The sequence below is a fragment of the Bos mutus genome, chromosome 23 (assembly GCF_027580195.1).
Source record: "Bos mutus isolate GX-2022 chromosome 23, NWIPB_WYAK_1.1, whole genome shotgun sequence".
NCBI classification, from domain to species: domain Eukaryota; kingdom Metazoa; phylum Chordata; class Mammalia; order Artiodactyla; family Bovidae; genus Bos; species Bos mutus.
Window position 1 is genome coordinate 4519583 of NC_091639.1, and position 20749 is coordinate 4540331.

At 45.2% G+C, this 20749-nt stretch overlaps 1 protein-coding gene and 1 long non-coding RNA gene across 3 annotated transcripts in view; one reads left to right on the forward strand and one right to left on the reverse strand.

Moving 5' to 3' along the window:
* Positions 1 to 568: 568 nt before the first annotated feature.
* Positions 569 to 9207, reverse strand: LOC138984888 (uncharacterized). Its single transcript, XR_011462122.1, has 3 exons — positions 9013 to 9207; positions 3883 to 4003; positions 569 to 1166 (listed from the first exon to the last, which is right to left on the reverse strand). It is a non-coding gene; the product is annotated as an uncharacterized lncRNA (long non-coding RNA).
* DSP (desmoplakin) overlaps positions 7407 to 20749 on the forward strand; it is a 43986-nt gene continuing 30643 nt past the window's right edge. The window contains exons 1-2 of one of the 2 annotated variants that reach the window (XM_005893542.2): positions 7407 to 7995; positions 19677 to 19773. In XM_005893542.2, coding sequence (XP_005893604.2) covers positions 7796 to 7995; positions 19677 to 19773 — 297 coding nt within the window. In that variant the 5' untranslated portion in view covers positions 7407 to 7795. The remainder of the gene's footprint in view (positions 7996 to 19676; positions 19774 to 20749) is intronic. The other variant, XM_014477514.2, reaches the window with a different exon arrangement.

The window sequence follows — 20749 nt, forward strand, 5'->3', positions numbered from 1 at the left end:
CCTAATTTATTCCCCCTCCTTCCCCTTTGGTAACCATAAGTTTGTCTTCCATGTATGAGGACCATCTCTGTGTGAGAAGATGCGAGAATTCTGGAGATGGATGGTGGTGATAGTCGAACACCTTCGTGAATGTACTAAATGCCACTGAACTATACACTTAAACACAGTTTAAAGGGTGAATTTTATGTTACTATATTTTTAAACAATTTTAAAAATAAAAACTATAAGTGCTGCACAAATGAATTGAGTTATAATTATTTTTCACATACTGATATATATCAGACTTTTAAGACTCAAGTATTAAAGGACCTCACTTTTATTTTCAAAACCAGGTACAAAGGCTACGTTTTTCTTTTAAAATTGCACATGTTTATTTAAAAGATCTATGACTAGAAATGTGTATTCTAACAAATAGATCTTCCAGTAATAACATCTATGTTTTTTTATGTCTTGTAATCATATGTTTAATGTAAAAAAAGTACCATTTTTAATGTAAAAAATTATAATTTTAATGTAAAAAATCTGACCATATGACTTAAAAATTGCCTTTTTTACTTTACATTTTCCCTTCAGTCTATGCAAGCACTCTCATTTTCTTCAAATTTTAAAAAGATTTTAGATTTACACACCATTTTCTTAACATTTATTTTTAATGATAACTCTGACCAAAGTGTAATATTAATGTAAGTGCCTCTTACAAGTCAAGTCCCTCTGTAGTTAAAAAGGAGGTTTTAAAACCCTCCTTTTGTGTATTACATATTTTCTCAGGAATACATTAAATAGGAATACTGACTTTTGTTTTAGGAATACAGTAATTCAGATTTTAAATTGAGAGATTATTTTTTGCCTTATTCAGTAAAGAAAGACAAAAGCTTGTTCAGAGATGACAGATGACATCTCTTCTGAGGGCCAGGGTGGGAAAGGACTCCAGATGCTTTGCTTGATTCCACCTGGAGCCAAATTGCTAAGTGGTTACAACTCCCAGGGGCCGTCAGACAGGTTTCACGGTTTCACGGGAATGACGCGTAGCTCTCCACACCCACCTCTGCAAGACCGAACAGCTTCAGGGGTTGCTGAAACTGCTTCAGAACTGTGCTATAACTTTTTCCTGAATGTGAAACGTTTCTGGCTGATGTCAGCAAGGTTTAAATGTTTCAGGTTAAATTCTGAAAATCAGTAAAAAGAAAAGCACAAATTAAGTTAGACTGGATGTCAAGGGCATTGATTTATGGCAGCAGAAACACTCCTGCATAGTCTCCTCTCGATTTTGGATGACTTTTTGTTGAGCCCAGCTCTTGCTAAAGGGAAGCCAGGGCTAAGGAAGGATCACTGGGAAGACCCTCCAAGCACTTTCCTGCATCCCTAGGGCAGGACTGTTTCTCTAACGCGCCTTTGGATATGGTCATAACCACCTTCCTCGGATGGCTCCCTGCTCCAGCCCTGCCTCACTCTCTGTTTCTCATCCACAGGGAATGCGATTTGCCATTAATGTGAACCTTCTAGAACAGAGGTGTGCTGTATAGAAAGCTCGAACAATTGCCCCTTACCGCTTTTAAGAAGCCTTTTTAAAACAACAAAATAATACCCTTAAAAAAAAAAAAAAAAGGCAATACTAACAAGACATTTTAAATGAGGTTGGAAAATGCTCATGACATAATGCTAACTTAAGAAATTGGAAATGAATCTGTATGGGGAATCTGACATCAGTTTGGTTAAAAAAAAAAAAAAATTATTGGGAAAAAAACCTAGAAGAAAATCTACAAAAATTGTTTAGCTTGATTGTTTCAGTCTGGATTGTACATTTTAGGTGAAATTTTCTTCCCTGTTCTATGTTCCCTTCTACTTTTTGTGAGCCTCCTACAGTAAACACACACACTGTTATAACCGAAGGGTGGGGGAACCCCAGCTTTAGACTCATCCTTCTAAGCAAGCCCCTTGCTTGATTTGCTAGCAAACTGTCCGCTAGCATCGAGGTCTGCCCTCACAGGCTGAGAGCGGGGCAAGAAGTGTAAATTCTCCTGGCCTCTTTCCACTGTGTATAATCAGGAGTTCGAAGTGTTTCTTCCTAATGGTCTATAATCTTTCCAAGTCTGTGACAAAATTAAACTGTCATAACCTTAGAGTCAGAAAAAGCTGAGGATGGGTTTTTTTTCCCCCTCCCCTAGCTCCTGCTCTATTTAGATTCCCACTTTCTGTGTTTTTGTAATACTACCAGTTGACTTCTGTTTCATATTCTGCCTCCTGCTTTAGCTGCTTTAGTTGTCAACATAATTGAAGACAGGAGTTTTTAAAATTTTATTTTGTAATATTATTTTTTTAGTTTTAAAATTATATTGAAGAATGCTGATTTATAATGTTATGTTCATTTCTTCTATGCAGCACATGACTCGGCTATACATGTATATTCTTTTTCATATTCTTTTCCAGTGTGATTTGTCACAGGGCGTTGAATGTAGCTCCCTGTGTGTTTTACTATTATTATTTTAAGGAACTTATTCTTTAAACTTCCTTGTGTGGACACTTCTCTCTGAAGCAGGGAAACAAGGTGAATGCAATAAATTCTTCATGACGATAAAGTGATAATGGTTGGAGGAACTTGCCTGTGAATGTCTACAGTTTGGAATAATGGTCACTTCAGACAGTAGGTGACATTTGGTTTGCCCTAGACTCTACCCCAGGTTAGGTGTCAGATCATTTATGGCTTCATTTCCATTCTGACTTCATGTTGTTTGTGTATGAATCTCTAGTTTCACTTTTCCTAAAAGATGGAGGCCATATTAAAAGCCAACAACAGTTCACCCAAACCAAATCGAAAATATGCCCTGTGACTTGAAGGAGTCAAGAAAGACAATCAATCAGCTCATCTATAGGAATGTGGTTAAAAATGATGAGTAGTCTTTTTTGATAGCTTCTGCAAAGCATGCTGATTACTTTCTTGTCACTGCTTTTCCAAACATCCTATGTCTAGTGTAGGAAAGTAACAGTTGATAATTTTTGGTTTCAAACTAGCACCAATCATTGCTCAGAAAGATATCCTTTCATGCCTGATTGGACAGGAATTTTGACCTTGTGGAAAGGGCATGAGACTGGAAACAGAATTCTGACATTTTACTTATTAAGTAACTCAAGGAGGCTTCTTAACCTCTCTGGGACTCCCTCTTTCCTGTCACTAACTTGTGGTTTTCGGTTTATAGGCTCTCGTGTTGAGGGAACGCAGTGGATAGGACTGAGATCCCAGCAGGCTACAGCCAGCCTGGCCCCACCACGACCCAGCCAGCTGCTGGCTGTCCTCACAGGGTTTCTTTGACAGAGAGAGCTCTGAGGCTTTCAAAGTTTTGAAAGCACCTGGGATAAACGTTCTTCAAAGCAGATTTCGTTTCTGAAATCCTCTGTGGAATATACATTTTGAATTCTTTCAGTAAAGGCTGAGTGTGGCTGTCGTTCAGTTGCTGAGTCATGGCCGACTCTTTGCGACCCCAGGGACTGCAGCAGGCCGGGCTCCTCTGTCCTCCACTGTCTCCTGGAGTTTGCTTAAATTCATGCCCACTGAATTGGTGATACTGAGTAGCTATTCATAATTTTCTTCATGGAGCTCTTAGCACATTATGTATCCGTGTGGTGCTGGTGGCTTATTATCTGTATCTCGACTCTGTAGAACTTTGTGTAAGTGTTCCAGTCCCAAGACTGTAGAACGGTAGTCCCTCACAAAGTGTAAGCTTAGAAAACTCCTTTGAGAGCATATTTTGAAGGCTAGCTTATTTCGCTCCTGTATCCTATTCAGTGACTGTATGCTTGCCCAAGAAAATTAATGTGAATTATTGTTTAGCTTGCTGGGTTAGAAGTCACTTGGCCAAGGGCACAGGTGTCTTCTGTGTACCATACCTGTGCATATCGTCAGCCATGCCTCTGACTTCCAGCCTCCTGATCTTGCAACTTGGGGCTCTTAATGAAAGAAGATTAGGCAGGAAAGGACAGATGAATCTCCAGTATCTATGCTGTCCAGCTAAAGGGAGTCAAAAAACATGCTCAAAACACGCAATTTATTAGATATCATCTGTCCCCAAACCAAGGGGCAACTCCTCAGTACAGAAACAGAAACTGTATTTGAGATGTTTCTCTCAGCTCTACAATTTCTGAAAAGTTAATCCCCCTCCTCTGGCAAAAACGAAAAACCACTAGAAACAGAAAAATTCTTCTGTTCCCGGGCCCTTGAACCAAGGAAAATAGAGTTCTGGGCTAATTTATATATTTCACAAACATTTTCCCATTTCTGAAATGGAATTTCTGTGGGTTTATGAAACTGCTTTCTTCATTTAAAGCTTCGGACAGTTTCAACAACTTTAGGAGAGATTGATCTTATTTTTTATAATACTGAGAACACAGATTTATGATTTCTGGAGGATTATAACTTATTCATAAAAATAGAAAAATAAAAGTTTCAATTAAAGAATCCTACTTCCCTGGGAATTCCCCGGGGGTCCCGTGGTTAGGACTTGATGCTTTCACTGCCAGTATCTGGGTTTGATCCCTGCTCAGGGAACTAAGATCTCTCAAGCCTCATGGTGAGGTCAAAAAAGAGAAAAAGGATACAACTTCTGTGGCAGGCAGGAAGAACAGCTATTTTAACTCACAAGTTGTAAATCTTTTCTGTGGTAAAGGATTATCATTTATCCCCAAAGAGATAGGAGACAGTTCCCGTGGGATTTTGAGCAAGTAAATGGTTTCGCTTAATCTCATTGAAATCAAGGGGCTCTGTTTCATTTAAAAAATATGTTCAGGATAGGACTGATGCCTGTTTCCTAACCGCAAGGTCATTTTTAAGGTCAGCTAGAGAGAAAGTGACTTGTCAGTGATGTGTCTCTAACAGTACGAGGGGACCTATCTACAAGTGGAAGGAAAAAATAGCCGACCTTCCTCGGGTCAGCTAGTGAGGACTGTGCCAGACGTTGGAGTCTAAACTTCAGCAACCTAGTTGTAAGGAAAAAAGCTACTTTTTAACCCCTTTCCTGTACCCCAGAAATTCTGAAGACATACCATGTAACAGCAGACCTAATATTGTATTGCAATTATTTGTTTTCCTACTGCAGATGAAATCCTACATGAGTGCCCAGTAGTGAGCCTACAGTAGACGCTTTATAACTGCTTTCTAAATGTGTGTGCGTGTCAGTCTCTCAGTCGTGTCCAACTCTTTGCCACCCCATAGACTGAAACCGCCAGGCTCCTCTGTCCTTGGGATTCTCCAGGCAAGTGCAGTGGGTTCCCATTCCCTTCTCCAGGGGATCTTCCCTGGATCAAACCCGCATCTCTCGTGTCTCCTGCTTTGGCGAGCGGATTCTTTACACTGTGCCATGGACTACCCAGTGTGAATTATCAGGGGACCCTGCCTCTGCCACCCGCCTCCCTGCCCCAAGTTGAGCAGAGCTTTTGCCACAGTGGGAGCTGGTTCACAGATGAGTGTTGTGGTTAAGGAGGCTTCTACTGTGACCTTCTTACTACACATTATTGAAATAAAGAAATCCCTGAATTTTTAACATTGAAGTTTTACTATAATGTTTTTGAGGACAGTCTGTGTGTTTTCCACAGTCTAACATTGGTCCTTCCGCATAAGAGGTTATAACTACTTGATGAATGAAGAGGTACATAGAGGTATTTTATACATTATGGACTGATATCCTGGAAAGGTTTCTCCCCTCCCATCCATGGGTATCAGCCACTTGTACCGATGCGGACTTCCAGCCACTGATTCAGTTTCAGAAGAAGCACTGTTCTTGTCCGTGTGTGTGTGTGCTCACTCAGTTGTGTCTGACTCTTTTGCGACCCCATGGACTGTAGTCTGCCAGGCTTCACTGTCCATGGAATTTTCCAGGCAAGAATACTGGAGCAGGTTGCCATTTCCTTCTCCAGGGGAATGTTCTTGTCTATATATCTGTGTTTGTGAAATCTTTTGAACACTATCACATTTGCCTTTATTAGAAGAGGAAATTGAGAAAATGTTGGGAATTACTGAGCGTGCTAACAGTGGTAAACTTTTATCTCATGATATCTTTAACTGCTTGGACTTAGGCTGGTGACCTCTGCAGTTCGTGGTGGAGAAAAAGGATATGCTGTCCAAGATTTGTGCCTAAAAATTGAGGGGAAATTTGGAGTGCTATAAAATGGGATCTTTAGAGAACTTCCATTCTCTTTACAACATGCAAATATACATACAAAGATAGTTTGATTTTTGTTCTTTTCAGTTTATACATATACATACAAATACAGTTTCAGTTTATACACATACATACAAATACAGTTTGATTTTTGTTCTTTTCAGTTTACACATATATATACTAATATAGTTTGATTTTTGTTCTTTTCAGTTGATAAACATTGCAGAAATATATTGTATAAGATGATGAGTTAACTGTCATTGTTTAGAGAGAGGACAAGTATTTATTATAAAGATCTTTAAATGGTGTTTATTACAGAGTAATTGAACACTTTTTCTGAAGTATAAAAACAGCTTTTTATGGACGGTGTGACAAAGACCGCGGTGTGGGTCACACTCAGGCACTAACTGGGAGCGGTCCTAGATCAAGTTGCTGGAATGTTCTGCTTTACTCATCTGTAGCCAGTGGACAATCTCTGTCCAGGGTTCTCTGCTGCTCTCAGGGAGGCTGAAGCTCCCTGACTTGTGGAAAAGCTGTTTCTAAAAGGATGGGTCCAAGGAGCTGGTGCCCAGGGGCGCGCAAAACAGGAGTGGTCCCCGAGTTTTTTAAGTAAAATTTGGAAACGGTCTCAGGGTGGCAGTCTTTGCAATTTCTCGTTTAAAATGACTGATCATCATCAGACAGAATGAAAGAAACTGCAATTTATAGTTTCACGGTGCCCTGTGGAAACCGTAGTGTTTTCTTCTTTATCTTCACGCCAAAGAAATTAGTTATTTACGGTGAAGACTTCCCCGGAAAGCAGTGATTCTGGCTAAGGACTCGTTTCACGCGTCGGAAAACGGACTTCTTCAGTATTCTGAATTACCAGACTAAAAGAAAATTTTTAAAAAGCCTCCAAACAAAACCTCATCATCTACGCGTTCTCTCAATAGTTTCTAGAGGAGGCTTGGCCGGCACCGTTTCCAGGGATAATCAAAAGTAAATGTTTAATAAGTAACTGTGCAATCGAATGACTTCTATTTTTCAGCTTATTTCCGCCCCGGGGGCCGTAAAATCCTCAAAAAAGGGGGGGCCGTCTCCCTCCCCTCCACTCCAGCTCGGGGCGGCGCGCACGCCCTGCCCTCGGCCCGCCGCGCGCCCCAGGCGCTCGGGTCCCGGGCCCCTGCCCCGTCGAGTTACTCAGGCCCCGCGCGCAGGGCGGAGCCGCGGGCCGGCGGCGCAGGTGGGGAGGGGCGGCCGGGGCGCGTCGGTGACACCCGCGGGGGAGCGGGGAGGAGCGGCGGCCGCACCCCGCCCTGGGAAGAAACCGGCCAGGTGTGGCTTCGGCGCCCGGCGCCAGCGGGGAGGAGACTCGCGCCCCCGCCAACCAACACCACCACCCGCCCGCGGCCCGGCTCCTCTGCGCCCTCGCCGCGCTGCGAGCCGCAGCTCCCGCTCCCGGCCCGTCCCCGGCGCCCTACCCCCGCCCGCTTGCCGCGCTCGCAGCGGCCGGGCCGGCCGCAGTAGAGAGGCGCGACCTCGCGATCCTTCTGCGTCCCCAGCTCAGCCCCGGCGTGGGGCCTCTCCCGGGAGCCCCTCGCCCTCTCCGAGCCGGCCGGCCCTCGCGTCCGCCCCGGAGCTGAGCGGCGCTCCGAGTACCCGCCAACATGAGCTGCAACGGAGGCTCGCACCCGCGCATCAACACGCTGGGCCGCATGACCCGCGCCGAGTCCGGCCCCGACCTGCGCTACGAGATGACCTGCGGCGGGGTCGGCGGGGGCGGCGGCGGCGGCGGCGGCGGGGGCACCAGCAGGATGTACTACTCGCGGCGCTGCACGGTCACCGACCAGAACTCGGACGGCTACGGGTGGGTACCGGGCCGGGGCCGCCACCCTCCCCTGGTACCCTGGGACCGGGAGGGATCCCTGACCGACGGGGAAACTCAGGTCCCGAAATGGGACGGTCGGTCAGTCCGAGGTCCTGCGCGCATTCCTCGCTCGCGCTGGGGCCTGATCGGCGTGTCCCGCGCGCGCCGCGCTGACCGTGGGGGGCGCGTGCGCCCGGGGAAGGGAGCCGCTCCTACTCGCCCGCGGCCGGCCGGTGAGGGTGCCGGCGGGGCGCGGGGGTCCCGGCTGCCCCCCGGAACTATCCTTTGCGCGGCGTCGCGTTAGTCTAGGGCCACAGATGGGAGGTCAGGCGGACGGGGCTGCGACCACCAAAGCCAACTTCTCTAACTGTAACCAAAAGTAAAGCAGTACAGAAGCGGGGGCTCCGGCCTGCGCGCTGGCCGGGGTGGACTCGGCGGGCGCTACTGCTCATCGCCAACTCGTGGTCACCCCGAGACCCCGTCCGCAGCGGCGCCTGGGCAGCTCGGCCGCCGGGGGAGGCTTTGTGTAGAGGCTGCGCGTCCCGGCCTCTGGGGGTCCCGGGTCGAGAAGGCTCCGCTTTGTCGGCTTCTCCTGCTACCTAGACCGAGTTGCCTGGAGGGGGCGGCGGCCTGTTCCCGCGCCCCCCGGCCCCCCAGCCCGAATAGGCCGCGCCGCAGCTCCGGCTGGGGAGCACACCTGTGGCCCCGCGCCTGCGCCCTTTGTCTCCTGGTTTTTCAAATGCACCCGAGAAACGACCTCGGTGTCGGGGTGGCGGAGGGCGGGCGCAGACTCCTGCGCTCCGAGCCGGGGCTCGCGGAGGGCGGCGCCGCGTCCCACCCCCGCCGGCCCGCCACGCCGGGGGCGCCCTGGTCCAGGTGCCCCGGGGAGAGCGGTGGGAAGAGGGCCAGGTCTGCCTCCGAGTCAGCGGGGAAATCCAGCGAGGGGGGTCACTCGGGTGGGGGCGGAGAAAATAACGAACCTACATTTACCCGGTCCCTGGAGCCGGGGTCACCCACCTGAATCGTGAGAATTTCTCGGCCCTCACCCCGCTTTCCGCCCCCTGCAAGTCCTTGCCTTGTAGGGCTTTGGGGAAAAGAGGCCTGGGTTCCAGAAACTGCCGACCTTGCCTTGTGGCCTTAGGCTGGGGAGGAGCAAATTGAATCCTCTCCCGGGGGTTTTGTTTTGCCAGCGGTTTTGGAGGCGGGGACGGACTCGAGTTGCAACGTGCTTTCTGCTTCGATTTATTCATTTCTTTATCTTCCTGGAGCACCTTGAAATTTTATTTTCCCTTTCTGAGTGAACAAAGAACCGTCTCAATCTTGGCGCTCTTTCTTTTCTTACTAATTTTCTTTAAAAAATTGGATGGCTCTCTTTAATGAACAAAATCCGCCTGGGGGTTTCCAGAACAATGTGCCAAGCCACTAGGGAGGCTGGGAAGAAACTTTGGCTCATTTTCACTTTGGTGTTTAAGTTAGTTTGAAAACTTGGCCAACCATTTAAATCCGAAACTTTACTTCCCCCTCCAAGCCTTCCAGTATTTGGAAAGCACATGCTTTTAAATCCACCAATACATTTAAAGCCATTTCAACCCGTCAGAATTAGCAAGGCCACTTCTTTCCCGTATTTTATGAACCAAATTGTTTTTCTTTTTTAAATGCTCCTGTTTTCCTGTTTTAAATTGACAATACACATTATTATTAATGGACTATTTCATCCCCTTGGCTTCTCCTAGAAGTAAATTTGTAATTAATATCTTGCTTAATGAACCGCATAAAAAGACACGTGGTTTTTAAGAATTCTTAAATTCTTAAACCTTAAATTTGGGCGCGGTTCAATGTTTTCGCATAGTAGAGCATCATTTTTTTGTGTTTGGTTTTTCCAACTTGAAGGGTGTTTGTAAATCTGTCAAGTTTTACATCTCTGTGGGAAGGGAAAACTGACTCAAGTGAAAAATGACCTAACTTCGAGGGAGGTTGTTTTTCTGCTCTTTGCTGTGGAGCTGCCAGGCTGAGGGGCGGCGGGGGGCTGGTGCGGGGCCTCAGCTGGCATGTGGCCGGGGGTCTCTGTGGATCCAGGGACTGGAGTTTCTCCTGGCCTGCCCCTGCCTGGTGGGTGCTGTCGCCCTTAGAGGCCGAGCATTATCAGCACACACACAAAAGCCAGCAGAAGCCGAGGTCTGCATTTTACTGAAACAGCGACTGAGGGTCCCTGCACACGGCACACCTGTTTTCCAGGTTTTGGGTTTTTTTTTTTTTTTTTGTGGTCTTGTGCCGAGGGAGTTTGTTAGTCCCTGGCAGGGACTTTGCAGAAGCAAGATGCCATCTCTCACCCGCCTGCCCTCTGCCAAATGAATGTTGAGGAAGGATTTTAAAAGCACTTTTCTGGCCAGAAGTTTTTCTAAATTGAGGTGCTTTGTTTTTAAAGGAAAAACAAAAGGAAAACAAAAAGAAGCCCCTCTAAAAAACCAGCATGAGAGCGACTGGTTGAATCTAAACTCCTTTGTTTCTAAAACTCCCACTTTATTGGCTGAATTGGATTGGTGATTTTTTTTGCGTGATCCGTGTTTGCATGTAGCCCTTCCCTAAATACACTGATTTGATTGTGAACAGAGCCCAGATCTTATTTTTCCTTTGGAAGTGGCTTTACAGTCTCTTGCCTTGGTCGGTCCTTTTCTTCGAACAGTTGTCACTGTTTAGGACCTAACCGTTCTCACTCTGACAATCCCTCCTTCCCTCGTCTTTTTCGGCTTTGTTTCAGACTGCATGGAGTCTGCAGTGACTTTATTTACCTTCTGCTGCTCTAGCTTAATATTTTCAAGTTTAGTACATACTACATGCTTAATAATGAAAGAGGTTTATTTTTGAAAATTTAAACTTTGGATTTTTCCTATGTAGGATGTTACTGTTCTCAATGAAGGAGAATCACTCTAGTCTTTCCTGTAGAAATCACAAATCTGTAGTGAAATTTGGTGGCCAAGTGGCCAAGTCCTCCAGTTAGATCTTCCGCTGATAAAAGTGTGGAATTTGTAGGATTACCAGCCAAATACAGTCACTGAGGGCTTCCCTGGTGGCTCAGCTGGTAAACTGAATGCCTGCAGTGCAGGAGACCTGGGTTCGATCCCTGGGTCGGGAAGATCCCCTGGAGAAGGGAAAGGCTACCCACTCCAGTATTCTGGCCTGGAGAGTTCCATGGACTGTATAATCCATGGGGTCGCAAAGAGCTGGACACAAGAGCGGCTTTCACTTCACTGTCACTAAGCCACAGAAATATGTCATATAATGGTAACGCTTTTCTCTAGAACTCACAGTTTCCAAACCAGAATGTGTGTGGTCCCTGTGCTGTGCTGTGCTTAGTGGCTCAGTTCTGTCTGACTCTTTGTGACCCCATGGACTGTAGCCTGCCAGGCTCCTCTGTCCATGGGATTCTCCAGGGATTGCAGGCAGCTTCTTTACCATCTGAGCTACCAGGGAAGCCTCACTATTTGGTACCTATTTTAAACTACCTTTTAAGAGAAGCCTGTTTCTTAGCATGAAATTAAACAGGCATATTTGCATTTAATTTTAGAGTGGGAAGGGGATGCTGGTGAGGACATAAACCTCACTTTCCCACTTGAGAGACAAAGAGATTAAGACTTGCCCCGAATCCCAGAGTCCACGCATGGCTCGTCCGTCTGCCCTCTGCCCTCTTGTACCTTCAGACCATGTGCTGAAGTGTATGAGGCTGGACAGTCCTGTCCTTCCGGGAAGAAAGTACATTGAGTGCGTGTATTCGTTCACTCAGCCAATGCTTCCTGAGCATCTGCTGTGTATTAGATGTTGGGGAGATTCAAAGGTGGGCATACAAAGACTTATGGAAGGGAGTGGACGCTCTTTAAGGGAAGATAAGGACATAAGTACTCTGTTACATAGGAGGGGCGCCCATGACTCAGGCTTCATAAGGGACATGATAACGTCTATAGTGGCGGCACTTGGAAGACTTTGTTATTAAGGCAGTGGTTGAATTGGACTTTGGGGAATTTCAGCTGGTAGAGACAGGTGGGCAGAGAGTGCTCCAGTGGGAGGGAAGAACAGGAGAAGAATATGAGAACTGGAAAACCGGGAGCAAGTTCAAGGGTTAGAGAGTGGTGGTCTCCTTATGGAGCATTTGCTGAAGTGGGGACACAGTAAAGAAGTAGGGAGGCAGGGTGGGCTGGAGCAGAGCCTGGGAGACCCAGACTCCGTGGTGGGAGATTTGGGTAGGCACAGGGGGCCCACTGCAGGTTTCATCCAAGCCAGTCAGGGTCTCTGTTGAAGGAGCAGGGAGATGAGACCGTCACAGAGAGCTCTGAGACTGTTTTCAGGGCTTGTACAGGTGAAGGCGGGAGGTGATGAAGGCGGGAGGTGATGAAAGTCTGGTCAAGTTTGGTGGCAGTGGGACAGGAGGTAGATGTGATGGAGTGGCAGCTTCAGCTCAGAATTGGATCAGAGAGGCAGCGGGGAATCTGAGAAAACAGGCTCAGGGGTGGGTGACTCAGAATGGTCATTCTAAATGTTTAAATGGGAAATGATGGCAAAGTAAGATTTAGTGTCGCTTAATATAAGGCAGGTGATACCACTTACATAGTGATTAAGTTTAAGTAATATATTTGATACAAATATCAGATCTGTGGTTAATAATAGTTACATCACCACAGGGCAGACACCCACGATGGGCCAGGTATATTGTTGTCTCAAGCCTCAGGACAGACTTCCCATTTCATAGATGGAAAACTGAGGTTAACGTAGTTCCGTGACTTGGCCTAGGTCACACAGCTAGTTAGCAGTTAAGCTGCCTTTGCGTCCAGTATACCATCATGGCTCAAGAAAAGATCAAACCTGAACATCTCTTCTCCTTGTAAACTCTTTATCCAATGCGTTTTTACTTCTTTTTAAATTGTTGCATTCCTGGGATGTATTTTGTAACCATCGTGTTCTTTCATTCACACTCCTGTAGAGTTTCCATCTGCTGAGGAATGCAATTAAGCCCACTAATTGCTGGGCAGATCTACAGAACAGCTTCCAACAAGTAGTTAATTTTTTCTCTAAATATGGGCATAATTTCATTGTTGTTTAGGTGGCTGAAATGTCTTGGGAAAGACAAAAAGTGCTGATGCCTCCACGCTGACTTCTTGGGGTGGATCCCAGGAGGGCTTGGGTGTGTCTTGGGGAGTCTAACTCTCAGCCGACCAGTCTTTCCGGACTTCTCAGAGGTTCTGGAAGGAGTGGCTGAGTCCGAGGCCTTGGTGCCTGGGGCCCTGCTCCCCACCCTTTGCTTTTCTCTGTCTCCCTCTTGCAATCCTGGGAAAATGGGCAGGTGTGGTTCTGATGTGGAAACCACCGCCCTACAGACCCCAAGACTCCGAGAGACAGCATCTCGTAAAATGCAAGCATGGCCCCATCATCACTGGCACCTTAGCACCAACCCCCTGGGCTGGGGAGGATCCAGGACCTTCAGAGACCCTAGGAATTCGAAATCTAGATTTCATGAAGACGATGACCCAGGAGTGGGAGGCTGTAGCCGATAGGTCTAAGTTTTTGCTTGGAATTCAGTCTTGACATGTAGACATTTTTCCCTTGCTTCATCTGGCACCTGAAAAAAAAAAAAATTAAAATTTGAGTTGGCTTTTTGGGTAGTGGCTCAGATGGTAAAAAAAAAAATATGCCTGCAATGGAGGAGACCCGGGTTGGATCCCTGGATGGGGAAGATCCCCAGGAGAAGTGCGTGGCAACCCACTCCAGTGCTCTTGCCACGAGAGCCCATGGACAGAAGAGCCTGGCAGACAACAGCCCGTGGGGTGGTAAAGAGTCAGACATAGCTGAGAGACTAACAACTTCAATTTTTTCACTTCTTGGTGGATAACTAGATAACTTCTACATGACTTTTTTTTTTTTTTTTTTCCTATAGACATCAGAAGGAATGTAAGTTTTCACATAGGGACAGAATTCAAAATAGAAATCCGTATTTTGGCTTTGAATTTTTAAGGGTCAAATATTCATCCCCACTTAATACAGGAAAAGAAAGCATGTTTTTCTGATCCTTTTAAAAAATGTCTTTCATGCAGTTAAAATGTATCACTCTCTTTGAAGTGTCTCACATTTTATTTTAGATCTTACAGATAATTTTAGGAATTAAAAATTACTTGACAAAGTCTGAAATGCCTCGCACTTAGTACTCAGTCATCATTTCTTCTTTTTTTTTTGCTTCTCATTCTACCCTCAATTTGCTGCAAGATATTCTTAAAATTAGGCAAAGTTCAAGATTATAAATTGGGGCAAAAACCACAAAGTGAAAAATCAAAGGGAAATCTAAGAATCATTTCATAACAGCAGCCACTGCTCCTCTGTAAGAGCGACCCGGCAGGAGGATTTAGTTCCTGTGGGGCTTTCACCCTCGGGGGCTCCTCCTCTAAACATCAGGCCAGCCCTGGGAGGTGGCTGTGTTCCTGCAGAAACCCCAGGCCCCTCCAGTCTAACTAACTTACTCCAAGTCACAGGCTGTCTTGCCGGAAGTGGCCGAGCAGGGGGTGGCCCCCAAACTCTTTTCTGAAGTTAATGATCTGTAATCGGGTTGCCCTCCCCACCCCACCCCCACCTTTCACCAACAAACCGTGTGAAAATGGTAAGCATGGAGAGGAAGTGGACCTTGATTAGAGTACTGGTTCCGGAAATTCTGGGTGAGGACAAAACGAAGGATCAGAGGAAGGCTTCTTTCTAACATTGATAGAAAAACAACAACAGCAACAGCATTTTTTTGCCCACTCTTCGGGTGAGGTAAACGCGCTACCTGATGGATCTTTGGAAATACCAGCCTTTGATTCGCCTTTTTCTTCCCCTTTCCTAAACCAAACAAACACACGTTAGAGAGCTTCTGTGTGCACAGCCCTGTGTTGTCAGGTGTGTGTAGGAGTTGAAAGCGGCTGAGATGTGGGACTTTGCTCTCCAGGAGCAGGCCAGACAGGTGTGTAAATAACTGCAGAATGGGGGCAGAGGTGTGCCGGGAAGCTCTGTGCATGGAGGCTGCAGCCCTGGGTGTGTAACTTCTGATACATGATGTTTCCACTGACATGTGTTTAATGAGTCTTAAAGGTAGGGTATTTTCCTTAGATGAAGTAAGCGATTTTTTAAAAAACAAACTCCATGGATGTTTTACTTAAGCTCTTTTAAAGAAACTCAAACAATGTATGGAACGTGTTTTGAACCTTGTAAGAAGCTAAGCAGATAGACTTTAAGTCCATGTTAATGAAAGTAAGTTTCAAGAGTATTACGTAATCATCATAATTTCCATCAAATATTTATTGAGTTTTTCCAAGGTCATTATTCCGTGAATCTGAATACACATAAGACATCATTTCTGGCCCATGTCCAGGGTCCTGTGTTGGTGGAATGAATAAAAAGAGAGAGAGAGACAGAGAAGAGACCGAGTGAAGGAAGGAGGAAGAAACGAAAGAACGAACCGAGTGGGAGAGAAAATATGTACACGAGAAATACAGAGTTGGGGGCACCGGTCAAATATCTAATGAACACCATGAACGATTGTAAAAGACTTTTATAAAGCAAAGTATTAAAAAAAAAAGTCTTGTAATGTTGCACGCCCCTTTTCGAAATATTTTTCTCGTGTTTTTTCCTATAATCTTGGGGAAAGTGCTAAACTAATGACGTCACTGTTAATTTTGGAATTTTTTTTTCTCTAAGAAATGACTGTTACTTGTAGGTAGTAAAATAAAACAGAAAGCTCTATAATACCGGTCTTGCTTTCATGTGGCCCAGTTGGATGAAAATCCTGACCATGTTTTCCATTTAGCCTCTGATGAAGGGAGCTTTATGTAAACCTGCTGCAACCCTTACTTGTTTAAACAAGTTTTAGGAAGGATTTTCAGAAAAAGTGTAGGCAGGTCCTTTGTTGTATGAATCATTTGTCTTTGTGAGTTTGAAGATAAAACAGGATTTCAGAGATGTTAAAGACTTTTAAGGACACGTGTTATTTTTTCAAGGCAAGCTATTAATTTTGGTCAAAATTATTTTTTATTGATTTGACCCAAATGAGTTTTCTTTTCTTTCTTTCTTTTCTTTTTTTTGCATTGATATCCTTCATCCTCCATGTCACTGAAATAAAATTTAAAAATTGAACTTTGACGTCTTTAGTTCAGTTCCTAACATGGTTTAAAATCTCTGCACCCCTAACACCAGTTTGTACTGGTTCTGAAAATTTCTTTGAGGCTAAGGATTTGTAAAGTCCTTATGTGCTTGTTAAATAAGTATTTATTTAAAAGTGATTTCTTCCTGTCTGATGTAATTTCGCATTTTCCCAAAATGCACTATATGAAGAGGAAACTTTATTATCTTTAAACAGAACGTAGACTTTTGAATTATTTTCAATAGGAGTAGTGCGTTTGTTGGCTTCATAAAATAAAGTTACAGAACAAATGAGCTAAGGAAATTTTAGATAGACTCTATCTAGCCTAACAGATGAGTTAACTGAGATCTAAAAAATGTCAGATATTAACTAAAAAAGATCTAAAATTATGTGAAAAAATCTTTTTGACTTAAAAAAAATTTGAATGACAAAAAACCATCAGTGTTCCCTGAAGCAAGCTCTCCTGGCTCCTCTGCTGTAAGGTCCAGCCTTGCAAAGCATCTGGGTGTCTGGTGAGTCAGAATCCTGAGCAGACACAGCCTCCTTGATTTAAGTACAGCCGGTTCTGTGTGGGTCTGTCACAGGGCGGATACAGGACCGCTGAAATGTCAAGTTGGATTCTCTTTCCTCGTCAGTAAACCTCAGGGGGCCTGGGTCTCCCTTCCTCCGGTCTCATTTTGACAGTGTTTCCCAAGGATGTTCAGACTGAAGTAAGATTTTAACAGACGACAGACGGGAGCTGTAGGTCTTGCTTTAAGGACCAGTCTTGAAAGGTTGTGTCTAAGAGAAAATTTGCTTCATCAGATCATACTTTCCTATAGACCAATCACAGTACCAAGCGTTCTTCATTACACTGTGCTTGCAGTTTAGCTTTTCATTTTTCTTTTTTTATACTTTTAAAGAGATTAGATTTTTGTGCATGACAGCTGTTAATCTATTTCCTAACATGCCAAGGCAAACACAGAGGGTTTTAGCGGCTGTCAAGGGTGTGTATAGTGAACACAAGCATGTCTTTTAGTAAAACATGAAGAATTCTTTTTAGTATTATTAACAGACTGTGGAGTTACTTTTTTTTTTTAAGTGCAAATTCATAATATTTTAAGCCAACATTTAATTGCTTTTCCTATTTTTCCTGGATACAGTTCATTTCTAAGTGTCGTGTAACTAACTACTCTAGTAGTTGGGTAAAGAGAGCTGATGAGTTAATTTTGTTGTCAAAGGAATCTAGTGGCATAAAGTCACTTTAAAAAGACCTATATAGGGACCTGCCTGGCAGTCCAGTGGTTAGGACTCTGTGCCTCCGCTGCAAGGGGCGTGTGGGCCCAAAAAGATTTGCATATATATACTTAGAGACTTTCATTCACAAGTTTGGCCTCTCTGCTTCCTTTTACTTTTTTAGTGTTTAATGTTTTAATTTTTTACAATATGGAAAAACCCCAGCGAACATTTTGGCCAAGCCCTTCCCTTACCCAGAGTTCCCATCTGCACCTGCCTAGGAACTCCCTGTGCCAGTTTTTATAGTCCCACACATTATTAAGTCATTTAAGAAACTCAGACTTTGCACTGTGCTGAGAGTGCCCTCTCTGCGTGGGAGGGACTGGCATTCTTTGTGGGAATCACCCTCTGAACCCAATCTCGTATCAGAAAGACCCAGTGTTTCAGAAGAAGGTCCTCTCATGCCTCTTCAACTAGGGAAACAAATGTAATTCACAGGACTCCCTAATTGCCTACCCATCCTCGATTCTCAGTGACGCTTCTGTGCTTCTTAATGTCTCTGTCTCCTGAAGTTCTTCCCTCCCTATTACAATAGGTGCCTTTTGGAAAGTGTTCTAAGTCAATTGGAATTTTGCACAGGTTTTGACAAGGGCTGGAGTCCTGTTTATATCTCAGCAATCCCAGAAGGTGTGCCAGGCCTCCTGCCTGATTCGGCGTGGGAGGCGGAGAAGGGTGGCATTCATGCGGGGAGGGTGGGGCGCCCTGGTTTTGTTGGGTGGGCGGTGCCCGGCCTGCCTGGGGCAGCCCGGGCCCCACCTGGCAGCGGTTCCCAGGAGAGCTGGTTTTTCACCCACGCACTCTCAGCCGGTGCTGGCATGTCGGGAGCCCGGCTGGCAGGAACGGACTACCAACGGGTGGCAGCGAGAGAAAGTGCCTCTCGGAGGTGAGATGAGGCGGAATCAGGAGCGGAGGGAAACATCCCACATTCTTGTAACCCTACCCCATCTCTGCCTAGTACAGCCTGTGCTTTTCAAATTTTTTTTTTTTTTCAACGGTGAAATTCTTCCTTTAAAATGCACAGACACCCTTCCCGACACACACACACATGAAAGAAAGTCCAGTGCATTGAGCCGGCATCTGTTTTATCTGAAAGCTTGGGCTGGCCTGACTGGTGGCTCTGAACGCTGGCAGGAGCTCAGGTTTCTTGTAGGACACTCTTAAAGTCTTTCCTGAACAGTAATAATTTAATGGGCTTTAAATGTCTCTTAAGCTAAGCCGTAGTGGGCTGTGCTGTGGCATAAGGTATCTTGGCAAATTAAAAAAAATAAGACTTGTTTTATTATAGATGACTCTTTATGTATATCTGGAACAGACTGAATTTCTTTAATTTCTTTCTTTAAAATGTAGAATATCTAGGACTTCCTCTGTGGTCCCGTGGCTAAGACTGCGCTCCCAATGCAGGGGGCAGAGGTTCGATGCCTGCCTGGGAATGCCGCAACTAGGAATTCACATGCGCAATTAAGACCTTACACAGCCAAACAAATGAATTAAAATAAAATATTTTTTTAAAGTGTAGAATATCTACAACCTTCTCCTTAAACACCACCCTTGTTTTAAGGTTTCTGCCACTTCTCTTGCAGTAAAGTGCTGCATTTGCAATACACTTGTGGCTGAGCATCGTCATATAGGATAATATTCCATGGTCATCTTGAAAGGAAAAGTGCCTTGTTTTTGCATTAAAGATACTTAAATTTGCCATCACTTTCTTCATTCCGTTTTTTCTTAACCATTATCATCTTTTTCTGTAATTGCAGAAAATAGTTTTGCAGAATAAGCTTTTCTTTCATCTCCTACAAGTGTCCTCACAGACTGGTCGGGGAAGCCCTACAGCTCTGGGCTGAAGCCCCCTTTTCCAGAGGGACTTTTGATGGCATTGACGTCGGATGAGTGACAGAGAAGATGCTAGAAATGCATTTCCACAACTCGTCCAGATTAGACCTTGTGCTGTGCTTAGTCGCTCAGTCGTGTCCAACTCTTTGCCAGCCCTGGACTGTAGCCCACTAGGCTCCTCTGTCCGTGGAATTCCCCAGGCAAGAATACTGGAGTGGGTTGCCAGGGGATCTTCCTGACCCAGGGATCAAACCTGCATCTCCTGTGAAGCACACATACAAAAAGGGGAGGGGGACACAGAGACCCAGCCGATGTGAACAACTGGGAGACCTGGGTGAAGTGTTTTTGCATCTTTGCTGAAAGTTTACAGTTTTTCAAAATTGAAAAAAGTTTACCACCTGCCTTCTCTGTGTTTCTCCTCCAGTCAAACGGGAACGATGTCCAGGCACCAGAACACCATCCAGGAGCTCCTGCAGAGCTGCTCCGACTGCCTGATGAGGGCGGAGCTCGTCGTGCAGCCCGTAAGCGCCCCCCACCCCAGTGCCCACCGCAGCTGCTTCTGTTCCTGGGCTTGCTCCTACTGACGTAGACTCGTGGCCTCTGCAATCTCACCCCTCACCTCCTTCACACACACAGCGCGTGGCGATGCTTCGGCTCAGAACAGACTCCCCCGCCTACCTGCAGGGTTGCTTTCACCATGGGAACTAGTTTTCACGCCTTTTCCCCAGCAAATGCGTGCTCTGTGGACTGCCACCCTTTGGGGATTGCGGTCACCTGTGATTGTTTATGTGACTTGGTAACACCTTCTCTTCCTAGAGATGCACCCTGACGTGTGTATGTCACTGGGTTGTCATGGATTGTGATGTACACCATCAATTTAATGTCATTTTTTCAGGAAAATTTACCATCTTGTGAGAACAGTTCTACAGGAGAAACGTTACAAAGTATGGGAAAGTGAGCAATTAAAACCTGAGGGGAGATGGTAACATTGGTGAAGGCCTCACGCTCCTGGATGTTACTGAGATAGCGTAAGATCTCACTGAAACAGGCGTAGAAGTCAAGGGATGCGTGATTTTACCTGAGTGCCCATCATTCAGCTCCCTCTGAAAGTGGCGTTTCGCTAAGTATCACTCATCATCAAAGTCAGGGCAGTTATTGGCTCAGTGCAACCACCCAGACAGGTTTTTTTTTAAGAACTGAAAAGTTAAAAAAAAAACTGAACTGAAAAGTTATTTCCTACAAGATGCAGGAAAAACTCTGTGTGTAAAAAAAAAAAAAAGACCTTATCTGGCATAATGATACAGGGCTTTTACCACAGCAGAATTCCAGTTAGATGAATGGCTTGTGTAAATAAGAAAGATAGGCATTTAACATTGAAGCAAGGGCGAGATTAGCAATCTTTGGATATGCTTTTAAAGGCCTCTCAAAATTTAAAATACAGTCTACAATTTCGGTTTGTAACAGTGAAAGTCCCACCCCATGGACTATAGCCTGTCA